Source organism: Diachasma alloeum, unplaced genomic scaffold, assembly GCF_001412515.2.
Source record: "Diachasma alloeum isolate Michigan unplaced genomic scaffold, Dall2.0 Dall_scaffold_00648, whole genome shotgun sequence".
Taxonomy (NCBI): Eukaryota; Metazoa; Arthropoda; class Insecta; order Hymenoptera; family Braconidae; genus Diachasma; species Diachasma alloeum.
This window is the reverse complement of record NW_021680780.1, coordinates 255,749-282,614: the sequence shown is the minus strand read 5'-3', so window position 1 is coordinate 282,614 and position 26,866 is coordinate 255,749. Positions and strand designations below refer to the sequence as shown.

General features: G+C 38.4%; 3 protein-coding genes across 6 annotated transcripts in view; 2 read left to right on the top strand and 1 right to left on the bottom strand.

Annotated features, from left to right (window-relative positions):
• Positions 1 to 301: 301 nt before the first annotated feature.
• On the top strand, positions 302 to 13,422 carry LOC107043951 (BCL2/adenovirus E1B 19 kDa protein-interacting protein 3). The gene is made up of 6 exons (XM_015265674.1): positions 302 to 702; positions 6,280 to 6,448; positions 7,142 to 7,229; positions 11,024 to 11,103; positions 11,538 to 11,693; positions 11,963 to 13,422. The coding sequence occupies exons 1-6, from the start codon at positions 660 to 662 to the stop codon at positions 12,012 to 12,014; spliced, it is 588 nt and encodes a 195-aa protein (XP_015121160.1). The 5' UTR covers positions 302 to 659; the 3' UTR covers positions 12,015 to 13,422.
• A 501-nt stretch (positions 13,423 to 13,923) lies between these two features.
• LOC107043939 (nuclear pore complex protein Nup107) lies at positions 13,924 to 19,310 on the top strand. The gene is made up of 4 exons (XM_015265653.2): positions 13,924 to 14,757; positions 15,584 to 16,869; positions 17,552 to 17,921; positions 18,775 to 19,310. Exons 1-4 carry the CDS (start codon positions 14,029 to 14,031, stop codon positions 19,123 to 19,125), a joined length of 2,736 nt encoding a protein of 911 aa, XP_015121139.1. The 5' UTR covers positions 13,924 to 14,028; the 3' UTR covers positions 19,126 to 19,310.
• LOC107043940 (protein Skeletor, isoforms B/C) overlaps positions 19,167 to 26,866 on the bottom strand; it is a 46,136-nt gene continuing 38,436 nt past the window's right edge. For all 4 annotated transcript variants that reach the window (XM_015265655.1, XM_015265654.1, XM_015265656.1 and 1 more), the window contains 3 exons: positions 26,458 to 26,842; positions 24,924 to 25,672; positions 19,167 to 24,150 (listed from right to left, as the gene is read on the bottom strand). In XM_015265655.1, the coding sequence (XP_015121141.1) occupies positions 24,007 to 24,150; positions 24,924 to 25,672; positions 26,458 to 26,842 (1,278 nt within the window). In that variant the 3' untranslated portion in view covers positions 19,167 to 24,006. The remainder of the gene's footprint in view (positions 24,151 to 24,923; positions 25,673 to 26,457; positions 26,843 to 26,866) is intronic.

Sequence of the window (26,866 nt, the reverse complement as noted above, 5' to 3'; positions counted from 1 at the left end):
ATTATTATTATCACAGGTATATGAAATACCAATAATAATAATACGAAGCTAACCCAGGAATTTACAATGAAATCCAATTAATTCTAACATCATCACTTTGATTATCCATCAATTAATTTGCCTCAATCTACTTAATTTTACCTAAATTTCCCTCTTCACCACAAAAAATTAACTATTTATTAACAAGAAGAAATATCCCAAAGTCTCCAATAAGACGTTTTTCAGCGAATACCCCCTCCCCGCCGCGCGTAAACAAAAAACGCCTGCATTTGACTCCAGTTGTCAGTATTTACGTGTTCTCCGGCACGACAGCACCGTTCCAACGGGATTGGCCAATTCCTCGGTTAGTGCCTCGGTTATTCTGACGTTAAACTTGGTGAGAGTGGGGTCGCCCAGCGCACTGTTGACGTTTCTTCAAAACAAAGCAACGTCTGTCGGCTCGCGAGCATTTTATCCCGATAACCCGTGGCAAGTGCGTCGTCCGCCGTTGAACTCAGTCTGAAAATCACTGAACAAATTATTTCATCCGCATTCTCGGTGTCCCTGGATTACCGCCTCCCGTAGTCGCGTGAACCCGTAAAATTCAGTTGATAATAAGCAGACGATCACCAACTGTTTTGTTGTTTTGTTGTTGAGGGAGTGAAGTGCAGACGAGGGAAATGTCGTCGACGGCGAAATTCACGTCGGACGAGAGTCTCGGCGGTGAGTACTGCGGAGCAACATTTTTTCAACTCCCCTCGCAATTTTTTCATGGCGGTACGTGGCTTTCACTGGGACACAGCTGTCACTTTCAGACCGCCATTTCGCGTGGTCTTGCATTCGCGATTTTACCCGCCTAGACGCCGACGTAAACAAATCCCCAACTTCTGCGCCGCAAATGAAAGAGTTCATTGGGGTTCTCTGTCTCGCTCTTGGTACACGGGTAGATCGATGCGCAATTGAAAAAAAATAGAAATTCCGATGCAAGCGTTAATTGATGGGATAATAAATAATTGTTTTTCACCTGCGGAGATTCGTTGTGATGAGAACAAATGAGGGACGCGTTTCGGAGCTGCAGGGATTTTAGGTGCGAATAAAAAATTTTTGGTAGTTTTTTTTGCGGGAATTTTTCTCAACTTTCTTTTTTAGTTGAATGGAAAATAGGCATTTCCATGGAACTGTTAATTGATGTGTTTCGGATTGCAGGAATTTTAGGCGCGAATAAAATTATTTTTTATGTGCATTGTTGAATAAAAAAAGGAAATTCCGATGCAAGCGTTAATTGATGGGACAATAAATAATTCGTTTTTCTTCTGCGGAGATTCGTCGTGATGAGAAGAAATGAGGGGCGCGTTTCGGAGCTGCAGGGATTTTTGGTGCGAATAGAATATTTTTATTATTTTTTTTGTGGGAATTTTTCTCAACTTTCTTTTTTAGTTGAATGGAAAATAGGCATTTCGATGCAGCTGTTAATTCATGTGTTTCGGATTGCAGGAATTTTCGGCGCGAATAAAATTATTTTTTATGTGCATTGTTGAATAAAAAAAGGAAATTCCGATGCAAGCGTTAATTGATGGGACAATAAATAATTTGTTTTTCTTCTGCGGAGATTCGTCGTGATGAGAACAAATGAGGGGCGCGTTTCGGAGCTGCAGGGATTTTAGGTGCGAATAGAATATTTTTATTATTTTTTTGTGGGAATTTTTCTCAACTTTCTTTTTTAGTTGAATGGAAAATAGGCATTTCGATGCAGCTGTTAATTAATATGGTTATAATAAGGAATTTGGTTTTTCCGGCGGAAATACGTGATGGGAAAAATGAGAGATGTGTTTCGGAGCTGCGGGAATTTTAGGTGCGAACAAATTTTTTTAAATTTTTTTTGTTGAAATTCTTCTTATCATTGTTTTTCAGTTGAATAAAAAGTAGTCGTCTCGATGGGACTGTTAATTGATGTCGTTATAGTAAATAGTTTTTTTTTGTGGAGATACGGGGTGAGAACAAGGAAATTCCGATGCAACTGTTCATTGATATTGCGATAATAAATCATTGTTTGTTTTTTGGAAATGCGGACTGATAAGAAAAAATGAGAGATTTGTTTCGTAGCTTCAGGAGTTATTGTTGCAAATGAGAGAGTCGTTAAAATTCTCCAAGAGATTTGCAATCGCATAAAAAAACAAAAACTCCGATGCAAATGTCGAATGAAGGGGTTAATAACAGTAAATCGAGCAGGTTTTTTTTATCTGTGCGTCAGTGGCGGAAAAATTAAGAATGCGTTTAGTAGCTTCAAACAAATTAATCGAGGATAACAAAATTTATGCCTTCTTTTAACGACAAAAATAATGGGATGCAAATGGAAGCGGTGAGAGGGTATGACGTGTTGCGCTTGAATGTTGACACGGGTTGATAAAAATGTCAAGCCTCGTGTGGTCGGACAATATCAATTAAATCAGTCAATCGTATCGGCCTTCCTCTTGGATTATCGATTCGCCCCGCACAATCCACCGGGAAAAAATATTTACTGCGACTATCGTTTTTTCGTCCCTCAACCCCTGTGATCCCCTCGCCATCGCCCTATTTAATCCCTGGCGCTTGTGCTCTGATTATCGGCATTTCTTGCCTAAGAATTACGTTGGCGCACGCCTCCATTTGGAGTTACGTATCAGAGTCCATCGCTCTCACCGAGAGCACTCGCCGCCTTCACTTTCCCTTCTTATTACGAGTCCTTACATTTTCGCTGTCATTAGTTTCGTTGGAGCCCTCATTACTTCCCCATGGTCTCAGATAAGATAAGCACTCATTACGCGATGCACTGGAATCTCAATGATAACGGAGTGTCATATGTCCACGAGTGCAGCGATGATAGAAAATGCGGGGGGTCGTATAACTTNGGGGGGGGGGGGTCACGCTCACGACCTTGATCACGTTCTCATTCTTTTTCGCGATTTTTCCCACTGAAATCCGATTCTCTCATGCGTTCACTCGATACAATGCTAATAGCATCGGTCGAGCATTCGTCGATGATTGGAATTTCCGAGTGGTACGACACGAAATCGTCAGGCTTATCTATTCCCATCACTTTACATAAAGCAGGAAATTGAAATATGAAAATAATGCCGCGACGCAGGAAGCAACCGACCGGGTGTTGATTGCAGCTCAACGAAAATCGTGGAATCATTTTCTCGAGGGGAGAGTTCAAACGGTTGAGCAAAATGAACATTTTCGATTTTCCGAATGAGGGAATTATTGATGAAAGAGTTATTCATCACATTTTGAATGGAGTGTGATGGATTATTGGGGTATATTTAGTTTATAAGATGTGATCACGTGAAACTGACGTTTTTTTCAATTTTATTTCAGTAGTGAAGCGGTAAACCGAGTTAAGTCGATTTTGACTATTAGCTAGTTTTTGCTGAATATCTCGGAATCTAAGAGAGAAAGCAAAATTTTTCTTTTGACTTTTTTATAACGCTTTATTGGCTCTACAAAAAAGGTCATGACAAAAATCTTTCTATCTCTTTTAGATTCCGAGATATTCGTCAAAAACTAGCCAATAGTAAAAATCGACTTAACCCGGTTTACCGCTTCGCTACTGATTTCTATGTTCAACTTTGGTTTTCAATCTGAAACCAGAGGTATCAAAGTTAGGGATGCAACGGAGAAAACTGACCGGTCATTTTTACCGTCATTTGACGCGTCATTTGACGGTCACTGACCGAACGCAAATTTGTGACCATTTAGGTCATAAAAAAATGACAAAATTCTGTGTCACAAAAATGACCAAATACTTTTATGACGGTCACTTTGCATCTAGATAGACGCCACTCAATTTTTTTTTCTTTCGATGGGGTGACATTCGCCACTCATAAATGTGTAGTACGGTAGTACCTAGAGAGGGGCACATGACGTGTTAGACAGAGAAGAGTTGAGAACAGGATCCTTTCTCTCTCTGTCTCAACTCTCTAGGTATGATATATATGTCTATGGAGAGTGACGCGTAGTGGAAACATCGCTCCTCAACTGATCGGCTGATTCACNATCAAAGTTGCCACATCTGCTGTGAACTCTGGTTTTCAATTAAAAACAGACATCATCTTTAGAGACATTTGTCATGTTTAGAGACCCTAGCACGCCATTTCTCGACTCGCTCTTTCATATCCCTCTCATGATGTTTCAATATTTAAAGAGCTGAAGACAAACTTTTCACGTTCAACATTCACCTTTGTTCTTCCCAACAAATTCACCCCATTGTTATTCTGTAATTACTCTCCTCCCTGGGAAAATATTCATTATTTTCCGTCCATGCGGCACGTACTACCAGAAGTAAAAGGGAACAAAAATAAAACCATGATACGATTAAATGCTAAATTTAGTCGTACCCACGTAGTCTGTAGGAGGAAGATATGCTGAAGTGAGATGAAGTATATCCGTTTGGGTGTGCCTGGGGTTTATCGTGCGTGCTCTCAGTATTGTTTATGCACATCCCAAGCATTGAGGAGTGGAGAAGAAAAACTCAGTCCAATGCTGAATTCCAAGATCCCTCAGAATTCTTCCACGTCCTTAACACGTTTCATAAAATTTCAAATTTCGAATTCATGCTTAATTAAAATTGCACTGTTTTCTTGGAAAAGGCTGTTGATTTAGTCTTAATCGTCAGATAATATCATAAATAATTGACTCCGAAATAACCAATTGGGAGAACTTTTGTGGGAGTCAATGAATTTTTAGTAAAAAATATCCCTCGATATCCCAACGCGTTTTACGAAATTAAAATTTAAATCTATAACTGTTCTCATCTCCGTGATGTTCATTAATAATAGGAGGGTCAAAGGATATTGGAGAAATAATCACGACGTCGATTAAATTGTCATAGTGCGACGTTTCGCTAAATTATTTTAGCTTCATCAGGCGCTGGAAAAACAAAGATTGAGAATAATCCCGGTTCCCCTCCTACCGCATCCAAATTCCATCCATTCATTTCCTGTGACGTCACAAAGATGTGGAACGCTGTATAAATTCCCTTCTTTAATGTAATTTATTATTAAAATTTAAAATTCATGTTTAATTTGAAGGACATTAGGTGGGAGGAAGTGTAACGTGAAAGGATGCACGCGATCGAGCTAGCGCTTGGCACGGCTACGTGACTGATGTCAGGGAACGTCAGACACGTGTGCTGCTACGCGTCACTACTTGCTACGTTTAGTATACAAATAAGAAGACACTGCTTTCAATTTAGTTTTTTTGTCTCGCTTGTCCTTGAATGGAGAAGCCATCGCGAACAATACGCGTCTTTGTTAATTATTTTTAACTCGGGGAAAAATCATTTCTTTCTTTAAACATTGCAACTTGGCTTGAGAAAGGATGAAAGAAGTCAACGGCGAATTAGTTCTAAACGCTCTTTGTTGAACTCTCGTCGTTGCCAATGAATACAAAACAAATATCCCAGACATCGCGTTGACTTTCTCCAACGATTCGAGATAATGTGAAGGCTGTGCAAGGAATAAATAGAGTGCAGACCATGAACTGGCAGCAATCAGAAAATATAACGAGTTTTTCCACGATGATAAAACGATCATTACCTCATTCGGTTATCGAACTGCATTTGCGCGACAACAGACAGCCTTCAGCCTAGAACAAGCTCAAGTTGACTGAACTCGTTCGTTATTCAGTGGAAAATTCGCATTGTTGGGAGGCCTCGGGAGTAAAAAAGCAACTCTTGAAATGAGGAAAAAACTTTGCGGCGTGAATTCTCAGTCCAGGGGGATGGGAAAATCTGGAGGACAGCTTGAACAATTTGTAATTTATCTAGGAATTGGATGGACTGAGTTGAATCTGATGTGAGGACGATTAATAATTTTAAAAAACATTAAAGAAAGCGAATCCATCTGGCTTGGATACCCCTGCCCTCTGCCGCGAAGGGCTTTAAAATTGGCGGTGCCCCACCTCGCATTTTCAAACATTTTTTAGAACTATTTATCCTCCTCAGATCACCCTCAACTCACTTCATCCGTTTTTTATAAAGTGAGCAAATTTTTTAAGTCAACTTTCAATTTTTTTCATCCCCTTTTGGCTGAGAATTCATGACGCAAGGTTTTCCCTGTATCTCAATTGATATTTTTTACTCTCAAGGATTCTTACTCAAGTTCATTAAGTCGTGAGGACGTAAACAAACTGTTTGATAATCCTTCTGGAAAAAATTCTAAAGTCGTAACTAATTGCACAAATCTGTTCACCTTTTCTCAATCATTTCATTCGTCCTAACGAATATTTCGAGGATTTTTCCTCATGGATTTTTTTTTTCAGAATCATGGGTGGAATTGAACGCAGCTCCAGCTGACAGAGTGACACCCCTTCCATTCGGCAGTGGTGGCGAAGAGTACCTTCGTTTACTTCGCGAAGCCCAGCGTGACTCCACCCAATCATCAGCAAGGCATTCCCTGGCCTCATCCAGGAGAGACACCCCGAGGGACAGGTCAGACACAAAATAAATTATCCCAATATCTATCTGACTCTTGCGACCCCAATGACTAAAACCCATGCCTACATGCGTGACAAAATTCAATAGAAAACCTAGCGAATCCGCTAGAAAATTCTATTGGAATTCTATAGGAATTCTATTGAAAAATTCTACTCGTTTTTTGCCCTGATTGTGTTGCCTATAGGAAAAAGTCAATGTATGTTGAATTTCTTTTCGAATTTTTATCTTGAGATTTTTTCTATTAGAATTATTGGACACAAATTTTCCAAATTTTTTCTGCTGAATTGGATTTTGTTTTAATTACAGAATGCGAGTGGAAAAAACTTAGAAAACTGATGGCCAAGCATTCTTATTGAAAAAATCTCATGGGAAATATAATTCCAATAGAATACCTATAGGAAACCCGTAGAATTCCCATAGAATGCCAATAGAATTTTCTGGCGAATTCGCTAGGTTTTCTGTTGAATTTTTTCATACGTGTAATCCACGCCTCCAGTCGAAGTGCCTTGTCTCCGACATTTGCACATGGAGAAGTTTAAAGAAGGGCCGAGAATGACTCCCGTGAATTGAGAGTGAAAGATTTGTTGGAGTTTCTTTGTTGTTGATATCTCTGGCAAAGCGCTTTATCGGTGCAACAAAGGGAATTGAATCGAACGGAATATCAAATACTCTGCTTGTTCGTTTCAGCCCGAAGAGTCCACCTAACAGTCCGAATACTGAGCTATCAACTGATGACGATCTCAAAGGTGTCTACATAAATTATGGTTGCTGCAAGGTCAGTTTTTTTCGAGGGGAATAACTTTTAATTATCAATTTTATTGAATTTCCCTCGTAATAATTGCGACTGACCTTTGATGTGACAGAGTGAATCCCTAACAATTGACCATGATTCGAATGAAATGTAGGGAAAGAGTGGAACTGTGGTCCTCCAATAACATTCCCTAGTCAATAATATTGGGGTGGAAGAGCCCTTGCAATTCGTTTTCGAAAAATTACATTTTTGGGGATTTTCTTCAATGTAAATGAGACAAACTTGATTGTAATTCATTGATTTCATTCAGCTAAATTTTATGGATTGGATAATTCTCAAATCAAGTACTAGCCTTTCTCCTTTAGCTCCCAGTTTACTTCGCAATTCATATCATGTTTTATCTCCATATCTCACAATGTCAATATTTGATATGAATATCAATGGAAATCAACAATTTTTCTGCAACTGTTTTTCTGAAGAAGAAAATTGCGGGTGTATTTTCATCCATAATCAATAATTCCGTTATCCTTTCTCTTTATCCCCTCTGCGAAATTATTTCTCGCGCGCGGAGTCGTCCTTGACTATAACAAAACCAACGTCAATGTCGTGGCCTGCTCATAATCGATTAACGTGTGTCCACTCAATTCGTATGCAACTGCAACTTTACATTTTCCAGAATAACCGAGAGTGGAGAGTGTGGCACAACTGATTCGTGGAATTTTCATATGCGTCACGTTTCTCCGAGGGGTCTTAGAACATGACTAAACGTTATTTCGTGTGTTGCACTGTTGTGGCCTTGGACTAATGCATTTGCCGGGCATCGATCAATTCACCTCTCAGCTCAAACGAAATGTTCATTTACAAAGTTCCATTTCACCTCGGTTTTTTAGGAAAATCTCCGAATCTAAAGGAGATAGCCGAATTTTTGTGGGAAGATTTTTTGTAGAGCGAATTGAGGGCTACAAAAACGGTCATGACAAAAAATTCGCTATCTCCACTAGATTTTGAGATATCCGTTGAAAACTGACCAATAGTCATAATAGACTTGAACCGTTTTACCGCTTCGCCCATTTGTTTTTCCCTGCATTGTTTTTCATCTCGAGTTTGTTGTTCACATTTGTGCGACTCACAAGTGCGCATCGCCACGTGTACAAACAAGAGTAGACGATATCAAGTGGATGAACAAATATAATGGTGTCGGGTGTCCCATTTCTAGACGTATTGTGCGTAATTTTTCTTTAATTGGTAACTGAAGATCCGTGTTTACCTGGTTGCACACCTGAGGTAGATTATCGTGTAGATAGGCATTTAAGGAACTTTATTCGTGCAATTTTTTCTCTGTATCGAATTTGGATTGAATTTATTGCATTCTCATTTCTTTATTTTCATGAATTGTGGGAAGTGAACTTGTTGCACAGAATTTGAAACACCCAACGTGGTGTGATGTCAGGGAACTTTTTATAACTGACGATAATTTCTTGAGGTTTTATGGTCTTTTGAAAGAACAGAGCAGGCAGCTTTTATTATTTGACAACTGAATTTAACAGCGAAGTGGAGTAACAGGGAATTTTGTGTTTTGACACAACAATTTTAGAAAGATATTTTGAAATTTGTAGAATATTAGCCATTGGAGGGACTCACAATTGGGGTTTTGAATGATATTTCATTATTTTTGAATAGGAATATCGAATTTGATTTATTGAATACGATTTTAATTCTGATAAATAGTGGAAAATGCAATTGTAGGTGATTTAGGAATTCTCATTGTGACATCATGCAGATGTTCATAGTTTACTTTAGTTATTTGAAAGTTCTCATTACTCAGTTATCGTATTTCATCACCTCTTGACGACCATTTTCATGCAAATGTGAAATTGAATAGTGAAGCGGCACTAAATCCGTGAATTATTCTTGGAGAATATTAAAAAATCCAAGAGCTGCGGAAAAATTTCCGGGAGGCAATGAAAATTAATCATCTTCCTCAAATTCGCGAATGTGAAATAACTACTTACACATTCGCGAAGTGAATGCAAAACAGTGAAATTGTGCTTTCCCACATGTGTGGATAAAGAAATATTCCCATCATTCCGCCAAACCGGTCCTCCGCGATCTTTTCTTCTTCGAAGTGGTGGAGAAGAACGAAAAAAAAAATCCTCAAGTTATAATGACTCAGATGAAGTTGACCATGTTGAGTCAGAGGCGTTGTTGACGCTCGTGGCACAGATAGAACCGTATTTCCAGCCAATCATCGTCTTCGATCCACGCTCACGCCATCCGCGAAACCCGTTTCGAACGCCAACTCAACTCATCCATTCAATTAGAAAGACATGTGCTTGAAATGTTGTAAATACAGCAAGTTTCTCGGTGCATATTTATACTTCATGACATTGTATTATTTATTGAAGGCTATTAGCCTCAATTATTACATTTGACTGTGATTTCTCGGACGTTTTAGTCTAGAGGTGAAACTTATGAACTCTTTATCTCTGAATCTGATGGAGAAATGACAATTTTTATAAATAACTCTTTTGCAATTGTGGATAAACCCAAGCAGAAGGCCTTGCCAAAAATTTCGCTATTCCTTCTTAATTTAAAAATAGCCTTTAGAAATTAAGAGTACATTGAACTTGAAGTAGTTTTCAAGCGTTATTCTTCTGAATATCTCAGGATGGAATAGTGATGGAGAAATTTTTATCAGAAGTCTTTCTAAATCTAGCAAAATTCTATCTTCCGTCAATTCCGGGCTATTTCAGTAGCGAAAGGGCGAAACGATTCAAGTCGATTTAGACTTTCCCAGCTTTCAATGAATATCTCGAAATCTAAGAGCGATAGCAAAATTTTTGTTACGACCTTTTTTGTAGCGCCCAATTCGCTCTACAAAAAAGGTCATTACAAAAATTTCGTTATTTGCCTTAGATTCGGAGATATCCGTCGAAAATTCAGCATTTCTGTAAGAACTTTTCTCCCGGATTGATTCCCAATTAATTTTCCAATTAATTAATCTCCAAGAGCTGTTGTCAATATTAAATTAAACTCCCCAGGGATTTCCTGCAATTGACAGACAAGTCTCCATCATAACGTTTTTTAGTTGTCGACTTTCTCCCCAAAAAAGGTCGTCATAAAAATTTCACCAGATGTAACTGATATTGACGTGAACTCCATTGAACTCGTTTTACGACTTCCCAACTGATTTATGCGCATTCTCATCACGCTGCATCAAATTTAGTATCAAAACCCTCTCCAGTGCAGCTGCTAAACCTCCAGTTTGCGGATAAACGACACAGCAAAATACACTTTTGGTGCCAAGTTTCCATTCCCACGCAGTGAGAACGCACCTCAGCAATCCAAAGTTGTTTGACTGAGTTTTTAATTAAAGATGCCTAAAATAGACTCAACAGCTTATAAAGCCAGCAGTGAAGCGAGACAATTTTTCACTGTCTCACTTCATTTTTCCTTTTTTTTCTCTGCGACGCAATAAATTCCAACGACACGAGGTCACTCGCCCGGTCGCTTCTCTATATGTCCAGGATTGATATAGATTTTGAAAGGATTGTTGAGGGAAGATTTTTTTTTTTTGGCACTGGCCTCTATTTGAGTTGGAGATAAAGCCATTTGGAATAGAAGAAGAAGGAGATTTTTTTTCCTATTGTGTTCCGGTGAATCGCTCTGGTGATGCCGCAGAATTTTGCGCTGATAAGACTCGAAGCCGAAGATTATCGGCGCCTCGCTGGGGAAACGGAATTCATTAAGGCGCAATTGATTTTTTATTGATATTGATAATGAAGCTTCTGGTAATCGGAATTTTATTTGGTTGCAAGGATGCTGGGGACTTGCTGGAGAGGGGGTCCGAGTGGATGTACGACGAGTGGAGCTCACGCCCTGATCAAATCCCACCGAAGTGAGTTTAGTTCTTTGGGGAGGATATGAGTTTTGAGAAAATTGCACTGTTGGAGATTTTTTGTTGGGGCTCGGAATGAAACTTCGATGGCTCTCAAAATTTTTTTCAATTTATTTTTAGTATTTGATGATATTCTTTACTGCGATGCATTTTTCGGGATCAATTTGTAGTTAAGATTAAGATTAGTTAAGATTTTTAAATGTTGGAAAGCATTTTTAGAATTGCAAAAAATTGGCAAATCTAATTTTTGAGGGAGAATTATGAGAAAATTAAAATTTTGCAATTTGACACCCTAAAAAATTTTATCAGAAGTCGATCAGAGGAAAAAATAGATTTTTGAAAATTGTTCGAAAACTAGAAGTTTTTGCACTATTTCCTGATGATGCAGGCAGATTTAATTGATTTATCAGAGACTAATGTCCCATATTTTTCAGGGACTGGAAGTTCAAGCATCCACAGGGGATGTTCAAGAGGAAAACATACTCTATTCGAACTGCTAAAGTTGGGAAGAATGGACTATTCTCCAAGGAGGTTCTTTACACACTGTTTCTGTCCAATCTGCTGTCACTCCTCATTGGGACTGGATTTGGGTGAGTCCATTCGATTCACTATCGTCAATTTTATAGGGAAATTGTGAAGATGAAAAGCTCTCAATATTTTTTTCTGAATCGATCTACGAATTTATACGATCATTGAACGGAAATTAATGCTTAATTATCGATATGACGAAATTGTAAAAAAGATATCCCAACGAGAAAAATGTTGCTTTTTTCTGCTGATCGTCCTCTCTAAACCTTTTTCCCTGAAACATACAGTAAGAAGAAGATAGAAATAGAGTAATTTTATTCTTTTATCTTAGGGTTTGGCTGACAAGGCGAAGTATCCTGATTTCTCGTGTCGCCATCGAGTGAGTGGCGAACCCTCTCCACCGATGAAATTTCGAAAAGCTGAAATAAGTGGGACGACGGAGTTGTGAAAAGCCGAAAGAAAGATTGACATGAGAATATCTTAAAGAGGGGGATGAAAGAAAGACTGAGTGCCCGCGGGGAGTGAAGCCCATTTTTTAATGTAAGGAAAACTAATCACTCTGCACATCTATTCTGTAAAAGGAGCCCTCAGGACGCAACAAAAAACGGGACAAAAGTAGCCCACCTGCAGAGACATCACGACAATTACTGATTATTATTTTTTTAAAAAGCAATATCGTAGTTTTGGTTTGATTGTAGACTTATCATCTTTTCCCCGATCCACATTTTCCTCGCTTCAACGAGATGGTCTATATATTTTGGGGTGATAATGCTTGTTGATGATTTATCTTTGAAGATTGTTTATGAAAGTGAGAGAGATTGAGTCGAGATTGAAGATGAAAAACTATGAACATGTCCAATTTTATACAATTTCTATGAATGTTTCTATCTGCGATAGTATGGTAGGCGATAGCATGATTAGTATTTATGCATAATTTTTATTCATTACATGAGGAGTGAGGATTTAATGGGCTGGCATTGATTACCAATTATTTTTTCTGACGAGCCTTCTCTCGGTATTTTTTTCAATCGAAAAAAATTGAAGGAGGGAATGCAATGATTGGGAGTCATTAACTGAATTGAATGAGAGGCATGACCTCTAATTTCACTACGTAAATTACATTCTGTAATTTGAAATACTGTGGGTTATTTTTTTTTAATTTCTGAAGAGTCTATTCTCAAAAACTATTATTTCCATTTGTTGGTGGAGACCATTGGAGAATTTTCGTGTAATAAATTGGGTAATCAGTGCCACCAGTTCCCTCAAACAAATCGACGTTTACTGATTGCATTCGAAAATTTTCATATCTTTATTAATAATTCCTTCTCAATTCTGTGGGTTAATCTTGAAGGAAAATCAGCCTCAGGCGGTACAATTTGGTTTTCTCGATTTTTTTCTTTTTTTAATCATTCGTAATTATTATCGAATTAACATTTATTAAGATGTAATAGTCGTAATGTAAACTGTATATTTTAGTTCTTCCTCTAGTATACGGTGTTTGATGGGATAAACGGAGCAGAAATCGGTGAATAAATTGACGTTGGTCAACAGTCGTTTATCACATTGATTCATTCAATCTGACGTGAACGCCGGTTTTTATTTACTCTAAATTTTCATTCGAATATAGGTATAGTTTCGAGAAAATATATAACTTTGTGTTTTCACGGTTTGTTTGTAATTGCATATGGAAAATAAAGCATTTTGTAAATTTATAAATATCAATTTATGGATGAAAAACTAGTGGTACTTGATATGAGAAAGATTATTGAAATAAAAATTGCAGAAAGTATACTTTTTTGCTTGTTCTTTATTTATTTGTGGATAGATGTTTCATACAACATGCCTTGATATTTTCTTGAGAACGCATTGGAAATTGTCATTTAATCAACTGAATTTATCAACATAATTCCATATTCATAGTGAATATTATTATATATAATATACATTATAAATATTAATATATCATCTATAATACATTACTATATTAATCATAATATTAATAGGGGAGGGTAGGGTAAAATGGACACTTGAGGTTTTTAAAAATATCCATAACTCAGAAACAGATTTATCAATTGAGCTCAGTCTCAGCTCATCACAAAGAGGAATCATTGTTTTTCAATTGAAAAATAAAATGATTCCATTTCATAAACAATTCAACATGTCATGAATATTTCAAAAGTGCCCATTTTACCCTACACTCATAGCATATTATCATGTCCATTCAATTGAACCGTTTCCCGCCTAAGAGCGCCCCCTACCCCCTCGCCCAGCACTAAAATTTAAAATCTGCAGTCGAGAAATGTGTTGTGAAGCCGGTAGCATCGCCTCTCGCCCCCAAAGCACCGAAAACACCCCCTGAGAACCCCCAGTGCCCCACAATCGTCCCTCCCCTGCGCCATGGACAGCAGGAGCACCTCCAGAGACGACCTGGAGGCGTCGATAACCCTCCTGAACCAGGAGAACCTCCAACGTAAGTCCCTTTTGAGGTTAAGTACAAAAACAGCAACACCAAAGCGCATTTCCCTCCACCAGAGTGTCCTAACTCGAAAGAACCCCGAGGTCGCCCAGGCCTCTAGCTTCTCCCTGACCCCAGTGAAGAATGACACCTCAGAGGTCGACCTCTCGCTGTCCCTGCGGCCCTCAGAGCTCGCCAAATACTCGAAACTCTACAATCTCTCGAGCCAGGACTCTCTGGACGCCTCCATGAGCCTCAACCGGAGCAACTGGTCCCTCCACGAGATGATGGACGACAGTGCAGCCACAGGGATCATCCTCAAGTCCGACAAGCCCTGGAGGAAAGCCAACTCGAAGCTCTACCAGGAGTTCCTGGAGATTGTCCAGTCGCACGCCTCAGAGCTCCAGATATTCGACACTATCGCAGACTTCATCCAGATCTGCACAGACACGCTGGAGATAATGAGGGGAATGCAGTCCAAGGTGAACGACGCTGAACTCTCCGAGGAGGAGGTCAGTCTTGAGAACGAGAGGAACACCTGGAGGCTGATCTACTGTCTCTATCAGAACCGTTTGGCTTCTGTTAATTATCAGAGCGAGATGGAGACTGATGTCAACAGGAATATCTCTGAGAAGGACGTCATCGCCAATCTTCTGAAGAATGAGCCTCAGGTAGGTGGGAGTATAATGAGTTGAGGGAATAGTCAATCATTTTTAGTGGGAGATAGGGTGACCTTCAAGGCCTTTTACATTCACGTAGTAGTGCCAATGACACTGGCTGGGAGTTATAAAAATGAACTTATCAGGATGCAAGCTATCATTACCAATCTCAATATACCATTTTGTCGATTTTGTTTAGGTAGAATATTGATTGATTAAATTTATTTCATAAATTTTTGGAATGAATTATTCGATGTAAATTTTTAATTGAAATGGTGAATTCATTTTATAAATTTTAAGTGGTTGATATTCTTTATGTCACAGAAGTAGGGGAGCTTGAATTATTAATATTTTGAAAAGTCTCTATATTGCCCCACTCTCTCCTGTTTAAAGTGATATAAACATGACTCGAATTTTGAAGATTAAAATGTAGAAAAAAATTCGAAATGCCAGAAAAAATAAATAGAAATTACACTGATAGAAAAAATGGGAGGATTTAGTTGGTGTTAAAGAGGCGTTTTAATTATTCGTACCAGTTGTTAACAATTAACGAATGATGTTAACAGTTAAAAATCCTCGTAAACGTCAACTAAATCATTCTATGAGTGCCCTAAACTACACGCGATTATTTTTTCCAGCAAAGATATTCTCGAAATGAATAGAATAATTTCAAATAGAGTTTTATTTGATTCAAATGCGCCATTAGTCTTGAATTTAACCATTGCATTCTATATATTCAACTCGAAAAAATGGGAGTTACGTGAATTCATTTCTCATTTGTTTGAAAAACTGAATTAATACCAATCTTACCTTTCAATCCTCTCACGCCTGCCCCCAGGTCCGCGAGTACCAACTAATAATCGACTGGCTGGAGAAGAACGCAGTGGACCAGGCGGCAATGCTCCCAAAGATCGAGTACTTCACCGACAAAACAGTAGCCTGGGAGAACACCCTCCACCAGCTCCAGAACCGCCAGACCGGCATATCCTTCAGCTCAGTTCGTCCCCTGGTGACGTGCCTGGACCCAGACGCCCCGATCCGCGAGGGCAAGCCCCTGCACGATCTCGACAAAGAGGACGACACAAGACTCGAGAAAAGAATGTTCATAGAAGTGAGATGTGGACGTCTCCAGCGAGCCCAGGAGCTGGCAATTCACTGTGGCCAGCCCTGGCGGGCAGCTTGCCTGATCGGTTGGCAGCCCCACCACGACCCCAACTACCAGAGCCCCTTGACAGACACCAAACTCCCCATCGAGGGCAATCCCAACAGATCCCTCTGGAAGTTGAACGCCTGGTACCTGTCCCAGGACAACAGATTTGGGGCTTTCTATCGTGGGATCTACGCGAGTCTCTGTGGGAACCTGAAGCAGTTGCTGGCACTCTCCACCTCCTGGCAGGACGCCCTCTGGTCCCACGTGAAGACCCTCATGGATGTCGAGGTTGAGTCCGAGCTCCAGGGAATTATGGCGAAGAACTACGTGAAACTCCCTGAGGAGTACTGGAAGTCCAGGATGACTCTGGAGGACGTCTTCGACAATCTCCAAGCCTCCAACGACCCCGGCATAAGGAGGGAGGCCATGAGGCCCGATCACCTCATCCAGAAGTACCTCATTCTCGATCAGATCCCGAAGCTCATGGAGATCGTCGAGGGCTGGATTGAGAACACTCATTGCAGTCCTCAGTTCATAAGGTTTCTTGCTCATCTTGTCCTGCTGTTCAGGCAGATTGGGAAGAGCTCCGATGATACTGTTGGCAACAAGGTGCTGCTGAAGTATGTCAAAGTGCTGATTGAGATTGGGGATCCAACGCTCATTGCGTTCTACACGGCTAGTCTACCTCAGCAGGAGCAGATTGACAATTATGCTGGGTATCTGGAGGGCGTCAGGGAGTTTGAGGTGAGGAAGCTGTGTCTCACTGCTGCTGAGGACGCCAATTTGAATGTTGAGGCTATTACGAAACTCGTGGTTGAGAATGTGAGGGGGAAGAATGTTGATGAGGGGGTGGATTGTGAACTCAGTGGGAGGATCACTGAGGCCGATGTCGAGAAGATTGAGGCCCTGGACTGGCTCACTTTCTATCAGAGCCAGAGGGATGAAGCTCTCTGGCAGGCTAATGCACTCATTCGGTAGGTGAAGTTTTTTGCGGGGAACGTGGGCTTCATGGGGTTGTTTAATGGATATATTCGTTCGCCTTCGTATGTAATGCGAGAAAAATAAGGATTGGTGGAAATTAATGGGGGACTTTTGTCAGACTAGTCAAGAAGGAATTAATTGAGGAATAGAAATGGAAGACTCGTTTGGTATTCATAATGATGGAGGGAGAATTGGAAAATAATAGCCTAGAACGGTGACTCGTGTTAGTAATTTAGTAATTTTAGTAAAATAAGACTGGCCAGTTCTATTCAAAAGATTGAGAAAATTCAGAAAATTATTGAAATTTTGTTATTCAGATTAACAAGGAGGATAACAAATATTAACGAAAAATTAATTGAGGAATAAAATATTAACAATACCGTCCAGTTCTCTTAAAATTATTAAAATGCATTCCTTGGAGTTATTCATGCATTCTTAATTTTTTGGAAAAATGTGGAACTGTTGATCTCAATTGTTAATCCACTTGAAAATTAAATTGAATGAAATGTTCAATTTTCCCATTGAATTTTAAAATCTGTAAACTATTTGATTCGAAATGGATTCAAAGGCTAATGCAGTTGTTAATTAAATTAAAAAAATTCTAACAGTTATTATTCCTTCAAATTCGTTTTCCTCTTGCTTTTCATCTTTTCATTACCGTTAAAACCCTCACAGGTATTTCCTGACTTGCGAAAAGATCGATGCTGCCAGGAAGGCTTTCAACAAAATCCCTGCTGATTCAATCGAGGTCATTATGATGGAGCATCCCTCGATGGAGACAACTGTCTCTCAAGTTACAATGACCAATGAGATTCTTTACAAGGCTTCGGCGTCTATCCGGGAGTATCTGTGTTACAAGGCTTACTTGGACGCTCAGGAGGGCTTTCAAGAGTGGTTCTCGCATTTTCATCAGGGGAAGCCCTCACCGTTGGAGACACTACCCTCTTTTGCTACCTTCACTGAGAAAGTCGCTTATGATCACAGGAAGGCTCAGTATGAGGCGGAGATGGAGAGGTGGAAGTGCACTATGCAGCATCATACGAAGGTAGGGATGAGATCTCTCGTTGTTACTTTATTCATTAAACAGGAAGGCATTCTTTATTATTGTATTGAATTTTTTTCATATTCTATTTTACTTATTTTCATTATTTTGTTATTTATTATTCTTATTATCATTGTTATTATCATTTTTTGTTGAAAATTTCGGCAACTACGTCACATATCTCAACATTTGTCTCTGAAATCACTTGTTTTTAGGATAAATTCCATTGTTTGTATAATACTTTCCAATGTTTGATTTGATTTTCACGTTTTGTTTGTTAGATTGTCTCAATGAAGACTGAATTTAAGGATTAAGTTTACTTTTGGCAGAAGATTGATGAAATAATTAAGAAATTGCTTTTGGGAAATTACGAGTATTTTCTCTAAATAAAAATCATTTGTCCGGAATCGTAATAAATTTATTGATATTCAGAATTTTACCAGAAATCGACATCACGCCTGAAAAAATAATAATTGATGACGCGGAATATTCATGATTTTTTTCAAACTTTCTCACGCGATTTAGTTGACAAAATTGATGATTGGAAACGATACCAAACTATAAAAAATACTTGATATCCTTAAGGAGAAGTCAAGATATTTTTGATGGATAATGGATTATCTGGTGGGAGTAAAATTCTCAAGCCATTTTCCTCTGTAACGCCTCATTTTCCAGATGAATTCCGTTAATTCAATTCATCATTCAGTTGTTGTCATCTTACTAAATATAAAATTATCACCACAAAAAATTGAAATGGGAAAGAAAGTCAAGTAAATTATTCGTCATAAATACCTTCACCAGTAAAAAAGGCCCTGGAGATTATCAATTTAGACAAATTCATCATTTTGTCCTTCAGGCTGTCAAACAACTACTCTTCAACGTTCTCCTCTTCCCGGACGGAGGTTGGCTAGTCGATAAAGGTCCCGACACTCTGGGTGAGCGTCCAGACTACGCCCTCCGTCAGCACCAGCTGAAAAAGCTCAGGAACCTCTGCATTCCCAAAGTGACTCTTCTCCTCCTAAACGTAATGTCCGAGATGAATGAGCATGCAGGTTGCATTGAGCTCGCCGACACAATAGCCTCAGAGCAGTACAAACTGTACCAAGTATTCTCCAAGGAGCGCATTCGCGAGGTCTACAGGAAGATCTGCGAGTCGTCAGTGGCCCTGATGGACCAGAAGAAGGACCCCTGGGGCTACCCAAGATGATACCAATAATTCACCCCTCATTTTCATTCACTCACAATCAGTTGAGTTTACAAAACGATTCTTTTTTATTGTCAACCACACAAAGTGAATATAAAATTTTCATACATTTGTTAATTAATGGTAATTATAATCATCGATAACTTGTAATAATGAAGAAATTAATGATAATAATAACAGTGGAATGAATACAACGAGTTATTTTTCATTTTATATTGAGGATTTTAAACACTGACTGAAGCTTATCGGAAATTTTTCCACTCGATTTTTCTTTCGTTTTGATGAATTCATACGCTAATTATTCTATAATTTCAATGTTGTTGAACTGAATTAGCCTACTGTGCTCTGATAAATGGCTGGTTCGGGTCAGCATGGACGAAACAATTTTTCGTTCGTAGATTTTACACTTTTTTTAATCATTAAATTTCATTAACGACTGAATGAATTAATGCAGTTGACAATTATTGTACTTGATTACACATTGAGGGAGTTACAGGGAATTGTAATTGATAAAACGTCAACTGTGTCCTCAGTTATAGCAGTAGAAGGCGCACAAATGACGTGTGACAGTGCGTAACAGAATGAAAATTAATGGAAATTAAATCGTTGGGGAAACGATGGGAGGACGAATAAATTTTTTTCAATCTAACGCTAGTACGATATCCGAAGACGACTGCAACTGTCGAAAAGATCCTACGTTATACATATTATTGACAAAAATTCACTTCTTCATTAATCATTCTCCCCTCAATATTTCAGTGGTTTTTTTTTCAATTACCGAAGATCGAAAAGTTTGATCAACTACATTTAAACACGTTCCACCACCTTTTGATCCTCTTTAGTGTCTACGAGCGAGTAAAAAGCCTCAGGAGTTAATGGTACAATCACATGAATGCACGAGTGAAAAAATTTAGTGGGAAAACCTAGCGGTCTCTCTGAGAAATTCTCTTGAAGTTCTGTTGGAATTCTTTCAACAAAATTCTTTTCGCTTTTTGCGCCATTTCTATAGAAGACTAGGCAACTCTACTGGGGATTTTTTAGAGATATTTGGTAGAAAAAATCCGTGGTCTTTTATTTTTCCAAGTTTTTACTGCTGTTTTTATTTCAGCAGTAAAGGGTAAAACACTTTTAGCCATTTTAGAGCTCAACTGTGTGACCTAGCGTCATTTTTCATGGAATTAGCGCAAAAACAAATAGAATTTCTTAGAAAAAGCGCCAGGTTTTTCTATTGAATTTCTTCGCGCGTGTGATCCTTCGTTCGTAGTCACCGTACTAATTTCATTAAACAAATTCCACGCGTAAAAACATTGTCTCATTCTTCCACCGACGTTTTTGAACATTGAAATATTTATACAGTGACCCTGCCTCGCTTTATTGTCTCGTTAATGAAGTCAACACGGTGACTGGAGACTTCTGCCTTTTTTGAAAATCAATCCTTTTTACAGTTTATTGAGTATGATATATGTATAGCAAAAGACGTTATCGCTTATTGTCTACACGATAAATTCTGGGTTTAATTTCTTCAATTTCTCACTTTCGTAAGAAGCTAGCGACCCTGGACATTGATGGGCTGCCTCGGGGGTGGGTTTGAATTTCTCCGAAGGATTGTGGATTGATATATTTAATGATATTTTTTAGGCTCGTCATTGGTTGGGATTTTGTTCGGTGTGAAGTGAAAATTTATTGGATGTTGATTTTTTTATTTTACTTCATTTATTCTTTTGACATTTTTTCTATGGAAATTTTTATGCATGAAGTTGTGATTTTTTTTCCTGGATTTTGTAATGAGAAACAAAGTATTGAGAGTAAAGGAATTTCTGCAAAAACAGAAAGAATTTTTTATGGAATCTCAGTAGAATTTTTTACATTTTAGGTTTTAGTTTTTAGGTTTCTCAATTAAATATTTTCATAAGAAGAAGATGTAGTTATGGGAATTTGTCAATGTTTTTCTGTAAAAATTCTTGCGCATTAATTCTGAAATTTTTCTCCCTTGAATTCTGTATTGAGATGAGAAAAAAATTAAGGGGAAAAACTTAGAATATTCTTATTCAAGAATCTCGTCTAAAAAAACTCTTCTGATATCTTGTTCCTAAACTTTATCAACATTCCTCAATTATTTCCCCACTTCGCCTCGAATACCCCAATTTCCTAATAGATTCCCTTGGAATTTGATATTTTTTCTCCTTCAGAGATCACCTCTGGAAGCAGCCCCACCCGATTAATCGTCCGGGCCGTCATATACACGACTGACATGTCATTTTATTGTCAATTTCACAGAAGTAGGAGATTTATTCCGCTTACACCCTAAATAGATTTATATTTATCTTGTATATATATCTTTATTCCTTACTCCTAAATCAATTAACTTATCCTGAAATATGTTTTCTTCTTCCACATTTTTATTTGTCAAAGTTGAGGAGAAATTTTACTTTCATTGGTTTATTACGGGAATTATTGTCCGTTAAATTTAATCCGTATTGTCTCATTCCAAATTTTTACACATTAACAATGAATTTAAGAATATTGGTAGATTCGTGCCTGTTGGATACGCTTATTGTCGAATCGTACAGCTATTTCAGTAAGCTTAGGATCTTAAATGTTATGTATACCACGTATTTGAAAGTTTCACTTCACTGGATGATCCATAATTTTTACCCCACGATACGTCAAAGAAACAGCTAGAGTTTTAAAAAATGTTCTTTTAACTCTGAATTTTTAAATCGATATCTAGGTCGTGAGGACTGGATAGTATTCATTAGTCATTAAAGCCTGCAAATTTCGAGAACGACCCACTGGGAACCTTGGATGGACACTCGGTTGGTAGTTTTGACGATTGATTTATTGAACAGCGGAATAAAACGTGAGAAATCTAGTTGTTGATAATTATACTTATTTGTCTAATTTGATTATGTATTCCTTTGATTTCTTGGTTGATAGCTTTATCCTCGCTTCAGGACTGTCTGGAAGACGTTAATAATGAGAATTTTTTTCCACATTTCTTTTTTCTGTGATTTCAACAGTTTTGATTGCTGCATTTCTCTCGGGAACAACTGGTTTTGAGAGGAAATGTCAAAAGACTTTTTTTGTAGTTGAAGAAGTTTTCCATGAAAAATGTTTTTTGACATTTTCTGTTTGAACTATTACACTGTTGAGAATTCTTGGTTGAAATCTTTGCTACAATCTTGGGAATCTTTATCATGTGGTAGTTACAACTGGATTTTCAAGGGATTTCGTAACTGAAGATTCAAATTTTATGGAAAAATTGGAGGAATATGTCAATTTTATTTAAGCTATTCCATGAAAATTCAATTCAGGTCAATATATTCACGAAAATTCCACTAAATTGATAAGTCAGGTGAATATATTTCAGAATTTCCAATTCATTCAAAATGCAGCGTAATTGGTACTCGACATTTCTGCTTGATACAAAAATAAAGTAAGGAAATTCTCATCATTTTGCAGCTAAAGAATTTGAAATTTCATTGAATTCTCTGTGAAATCTGAAATTTCACTATTTTTCCCCCCTAATAAAATTCAATGCCACTCTCCCAGAAATGACTAATCAATTTTTTTCATTTTCCAACAATGTAGTTGCCAAGACAATAGCAACCTAGATTGAAATGTGAAAAAACGCCTTGTTGTCCTTGAAATTCTCACCAATAACCGTCCCCACCAACAATTAGGCTCAACAATCCAATTGGTCGTCCCAAAAAATTATCCCCCAATAATAACTCCAATCGAAAACCCAACGAATCCGAATAAGTGAGACATGAAATCCTGCACCCAAGGCACGTTTTATACTTTCACTCTGTTGAAGTAAGGTCCACACATCTAGACATTACATTACTATTTCTCCAATACATCACTTCATAACCATCATATTCCATTCACGACAGATATTGATGCTATGATAAATGTGTATCAATAAATGTTTATAATTAATTACTCTCGATAATAATCGGACATGAACGTCGGAGCGACATCACATCCTTACTTTCTTCAATGTTTTATGTTCAAATTGATTATACATACTCATTATTGTCAAACAGACAGCATTTTATCTTGTTTCCTCAATCGTATAGATTCTCTATCGATTTTACCCCTTATCAATATATATCTTTAATTATAAAATTATTATTAAAATCATTCTCTAATTATTTTGTGCAAAAATTTACACCATTTCACAGTGATTTCCACTGGCATTCCACTCCCCATTGAAAAAAAAATGATTTATCAAATTTTTGTTTAATTTTACAATTAATCAATTCTTTCATTAATACTTTCAATTGTTGCTTTTGTTGAAGGAAAAATTGATAATCATCATTATTATTGTCAGAATCCGCTCGATATTGTCGATTACTTCGAGAATAAATTTTTAAAATCGAAAACGTGACATTTCGATGCAACTTTTATTGTCTGAGGGCCCTCAGTCCCTCACGTATTGTCGCGCTGCATCGAAAATCTTAGCTTCATATTCGTATTTTCCCTCTGATATTGTCAATAATTTCGATTGATTCTTCCCTCACTCGCGGACGTGTATAATTCAATAATCTCACCCCATCGCTCTCATCATTCCCCTTCCCTACAGTAATGTATGTATATATAATAATATGTATATATAATATATGTATAATAATAATATGAAATATTGAATCTGATAGGTCTTAAAAATATCTCGCCAATCCTCTGTATAGCCTTTCCATTTTACAGTTTGATTCTTACGCTAAGTACTTTCTTACAACCTTGAATTGCTTCAGATTTCCCTCAGTTACTTTATCTTATTCATTTTTGTTCGTCTGTGTTCTGTTATTTTCTGTGGCTTTAATTGTACGTTGCTGTATGAGTGGTTAATTCATATCGTCAACATCGTGCGAACCTGTCGATTCATCTCAGGAGGACGTAGAGGCTGATTAGCACAGTCATGAGAAAACTGGAGGCTGTTGCAGTGGTGCCACCGGTACCGTGACGAGAACTGTAACCGGATTCCCGGACGTTGATCTTCCAGCCGAGATTCTTGTGAGAGTAACACTGGAAGGTAATTATTAGATCAATAGAATTCAGGGAAATGGGCTTGAAAACTCTTGAACTGTTAATCATTTTTCTCTGACTTTTTTTTTATTTTTGAAGGTGTGAAATAAAGCTCTAGGGGAGCAGAGGTAAGTGGACTGAATGTTTTCCACTTGATCTTTACCCCAATCCTTTATTTTTGTTTCTCAACCAAAAATCTCGGTTTGTTAAGAACGATTTGCGATGAACTGAGTTAAAAAATTCACACAATCATTTTTCAAGCCAAAACATTTGTGAGACATAAAAAAAAGGCAGGACAATGGAATTCAGGGAAATGCACTTGGAAATTTCAAACTGTTATTCATTTTTTTTCTATTTCTCTAGGTGTGAGACATTAAACATTTCTCTACATTTAGAATCTCGGAAAATATAATTTCAAGTAAATACAATCTACAGGATTCTATAGGATTTCCGTAAATGATATTCGGATATGTCAATACGCATATTCTCTCTACGAATTATTTCTACACATGAATTTTCACATAAATTTTCGCTTTCCGAAATATCGCGACTCCATGCGAAATGTTTCTCTACCTGTGGCAGTGGGTCGTACAGGATCAAGCCAATAGAAATCGTATCGAAATAATTTCTACAAAAAATATCCATTTAGAAACATCCGAATATCAGATACGAAAATCCCAGAAATTCACTACGCAATCCGTGCAGAAATTTTCTCTCCGATTTTGTCATACTTCCAGTGCCCTAAAAAATAAAAAATAAATCCTCGTTCCTACCTGGTAGTAGACAAGATCGGGAGTGTCATCGGTGACCGTCCAGAGGAGTTTCGCCGGTTCCCCGGAGTCGCACTCAAGCCTGAGAGTTTCGAAGTAATTCTCGAACGTTGGTGATACCGAGCTCATGTCGATGGTCTTGTGGGCCCACTCGCAGTACCGCCCAGCGGCGGTCGGCTCTGGATACCCGTCGGGGCTGTACCTGACGCCCGCGAAAACCTTCTCGTTCATCTGCTGGGGCTCGCTCTTCTGTCCAAATCCGCCCTCGGGGCTGTCAGTGATGTAAAATGGGTGATAACGCGCGGGATTCGCCGGATTGTTTCCCCCCTCGACGACGAAGGTGTACGTCTGGCCCTTCTCAACTGTGATCTCGGGGATGAGAAGGTCGTTGATGTACCAGGCGATGCCCCAGGAAGGCTGGCCAGTGATCTTGGAGTAGCCCCTTTTGCCCCCGGTCGGGCCAATTCTAGCTGTGAAGTTGTTCTCGTCCATGATCATCGCTGGGGGCCAGGGGATCAGGTTGTCGTCGGGATCGTCTGGGAGGTTGTACAATGAGTTTGTGCACTCGTGGATGTGCCTCGAGGTAAAGTCAATGCGAATGTCCTCGACGTTCTTGTCGCCTGCCTCGTGGGCGTTCGCCTCCGCTCTGTCATTCAGCGCTCCGATGGCCACTATCACGCTTGTCTCACCGTTCTCTGGGATCATTCGGTCTGTTTCGGGCTCGTTTGTGCGCAGGGGACGCTTGTAAGTGACTGAAATAGTTTTTTTTGTTTAACGCTCGGGTGGATCTCTCGAACGTGATCTTGCATGTTTTTTTCATTTTGATAAGCGGAAATGAGCTCAAATTACTAGACTGTTGGACATTTTTTGAAATTTGTGTAAGAGGTGCAGTTGAATTTTCAATGGTCGGAAAGGGAATTCAATTGCAGAGTAAAGAGTCTCTAAAAATTATGATTGTACAAAAAGCTTAGCATTTTCAAAAAGCGTTTTTTAATGATATTGGGGAATAATGAATTAATGTGCCTGTCAGACCGTTAGTTACCATGATAAATTATCCATTTACTATTTCCTCTCTATCGGTCTTATTTCTTAATCTTTATTAAAAACGCTCTTCGAAAAGTCAATAGATTTCGGGTTTCTGTTGGGAATTTTCTCTTGAGATTTTTTCTATAAGAATGCTTGGGCATCAATTTTCCAGGTTTTTTCCACTCGGATTCTGTAATGCAAATTAAAACAAAATCCAGTGGAAAAACTTGGAAAATTTTTGCCCAATAATTTCTAATAGAAAAAATCTCAAGAGAAAAATTCCAACAGAAATTGCAAATGTATTGAATTTCTCTCATCGAATATCTGGTAGAATCCGCGCTAAAACAAATCGAATTTTTTAATAGAATTCTTGTAGAATTCCAATAGAATGTTCTAACGAATTCGCTAGATTTCCTATTGAATTTTTTCATACGTATACTTCCATATCGGGCTGTGCAATCCGATATTTGTAAGACGAATGACGATACAGAGCATTCCGAAATGTACATACCAGTGGTGATGCCATTCTTCCTCCCTCCATCGATCAAAACAACATCATTCCTGCCCCCGATCCTCTCATCGGCACAGACTCCTTTGCTGCCATCACACTGCGCCAAATCCGACATGTAGTAATCCTCAGCCATGAACTTCTTCTTCCTTTTGTCGTACCCAACAACCACCACATCACCACCTTCCATTTGTGCTTTACCCTCACGTCCAGATAGACCAAAGGCGACATACTGATCCTCCTTTATCCGTCCTGATACTCGAATCCATACGTCCTCACCCATAACTTCCCACTGTACTTGAACACGACCTTCCAATAATTCTTTGCAGTTGGTTAATTCCTGCCCACCGGGTCCTGACATACCGCCGATTGGAGGACTATTGCTCGTCTGTTATTATTATTGGAGAGAGAA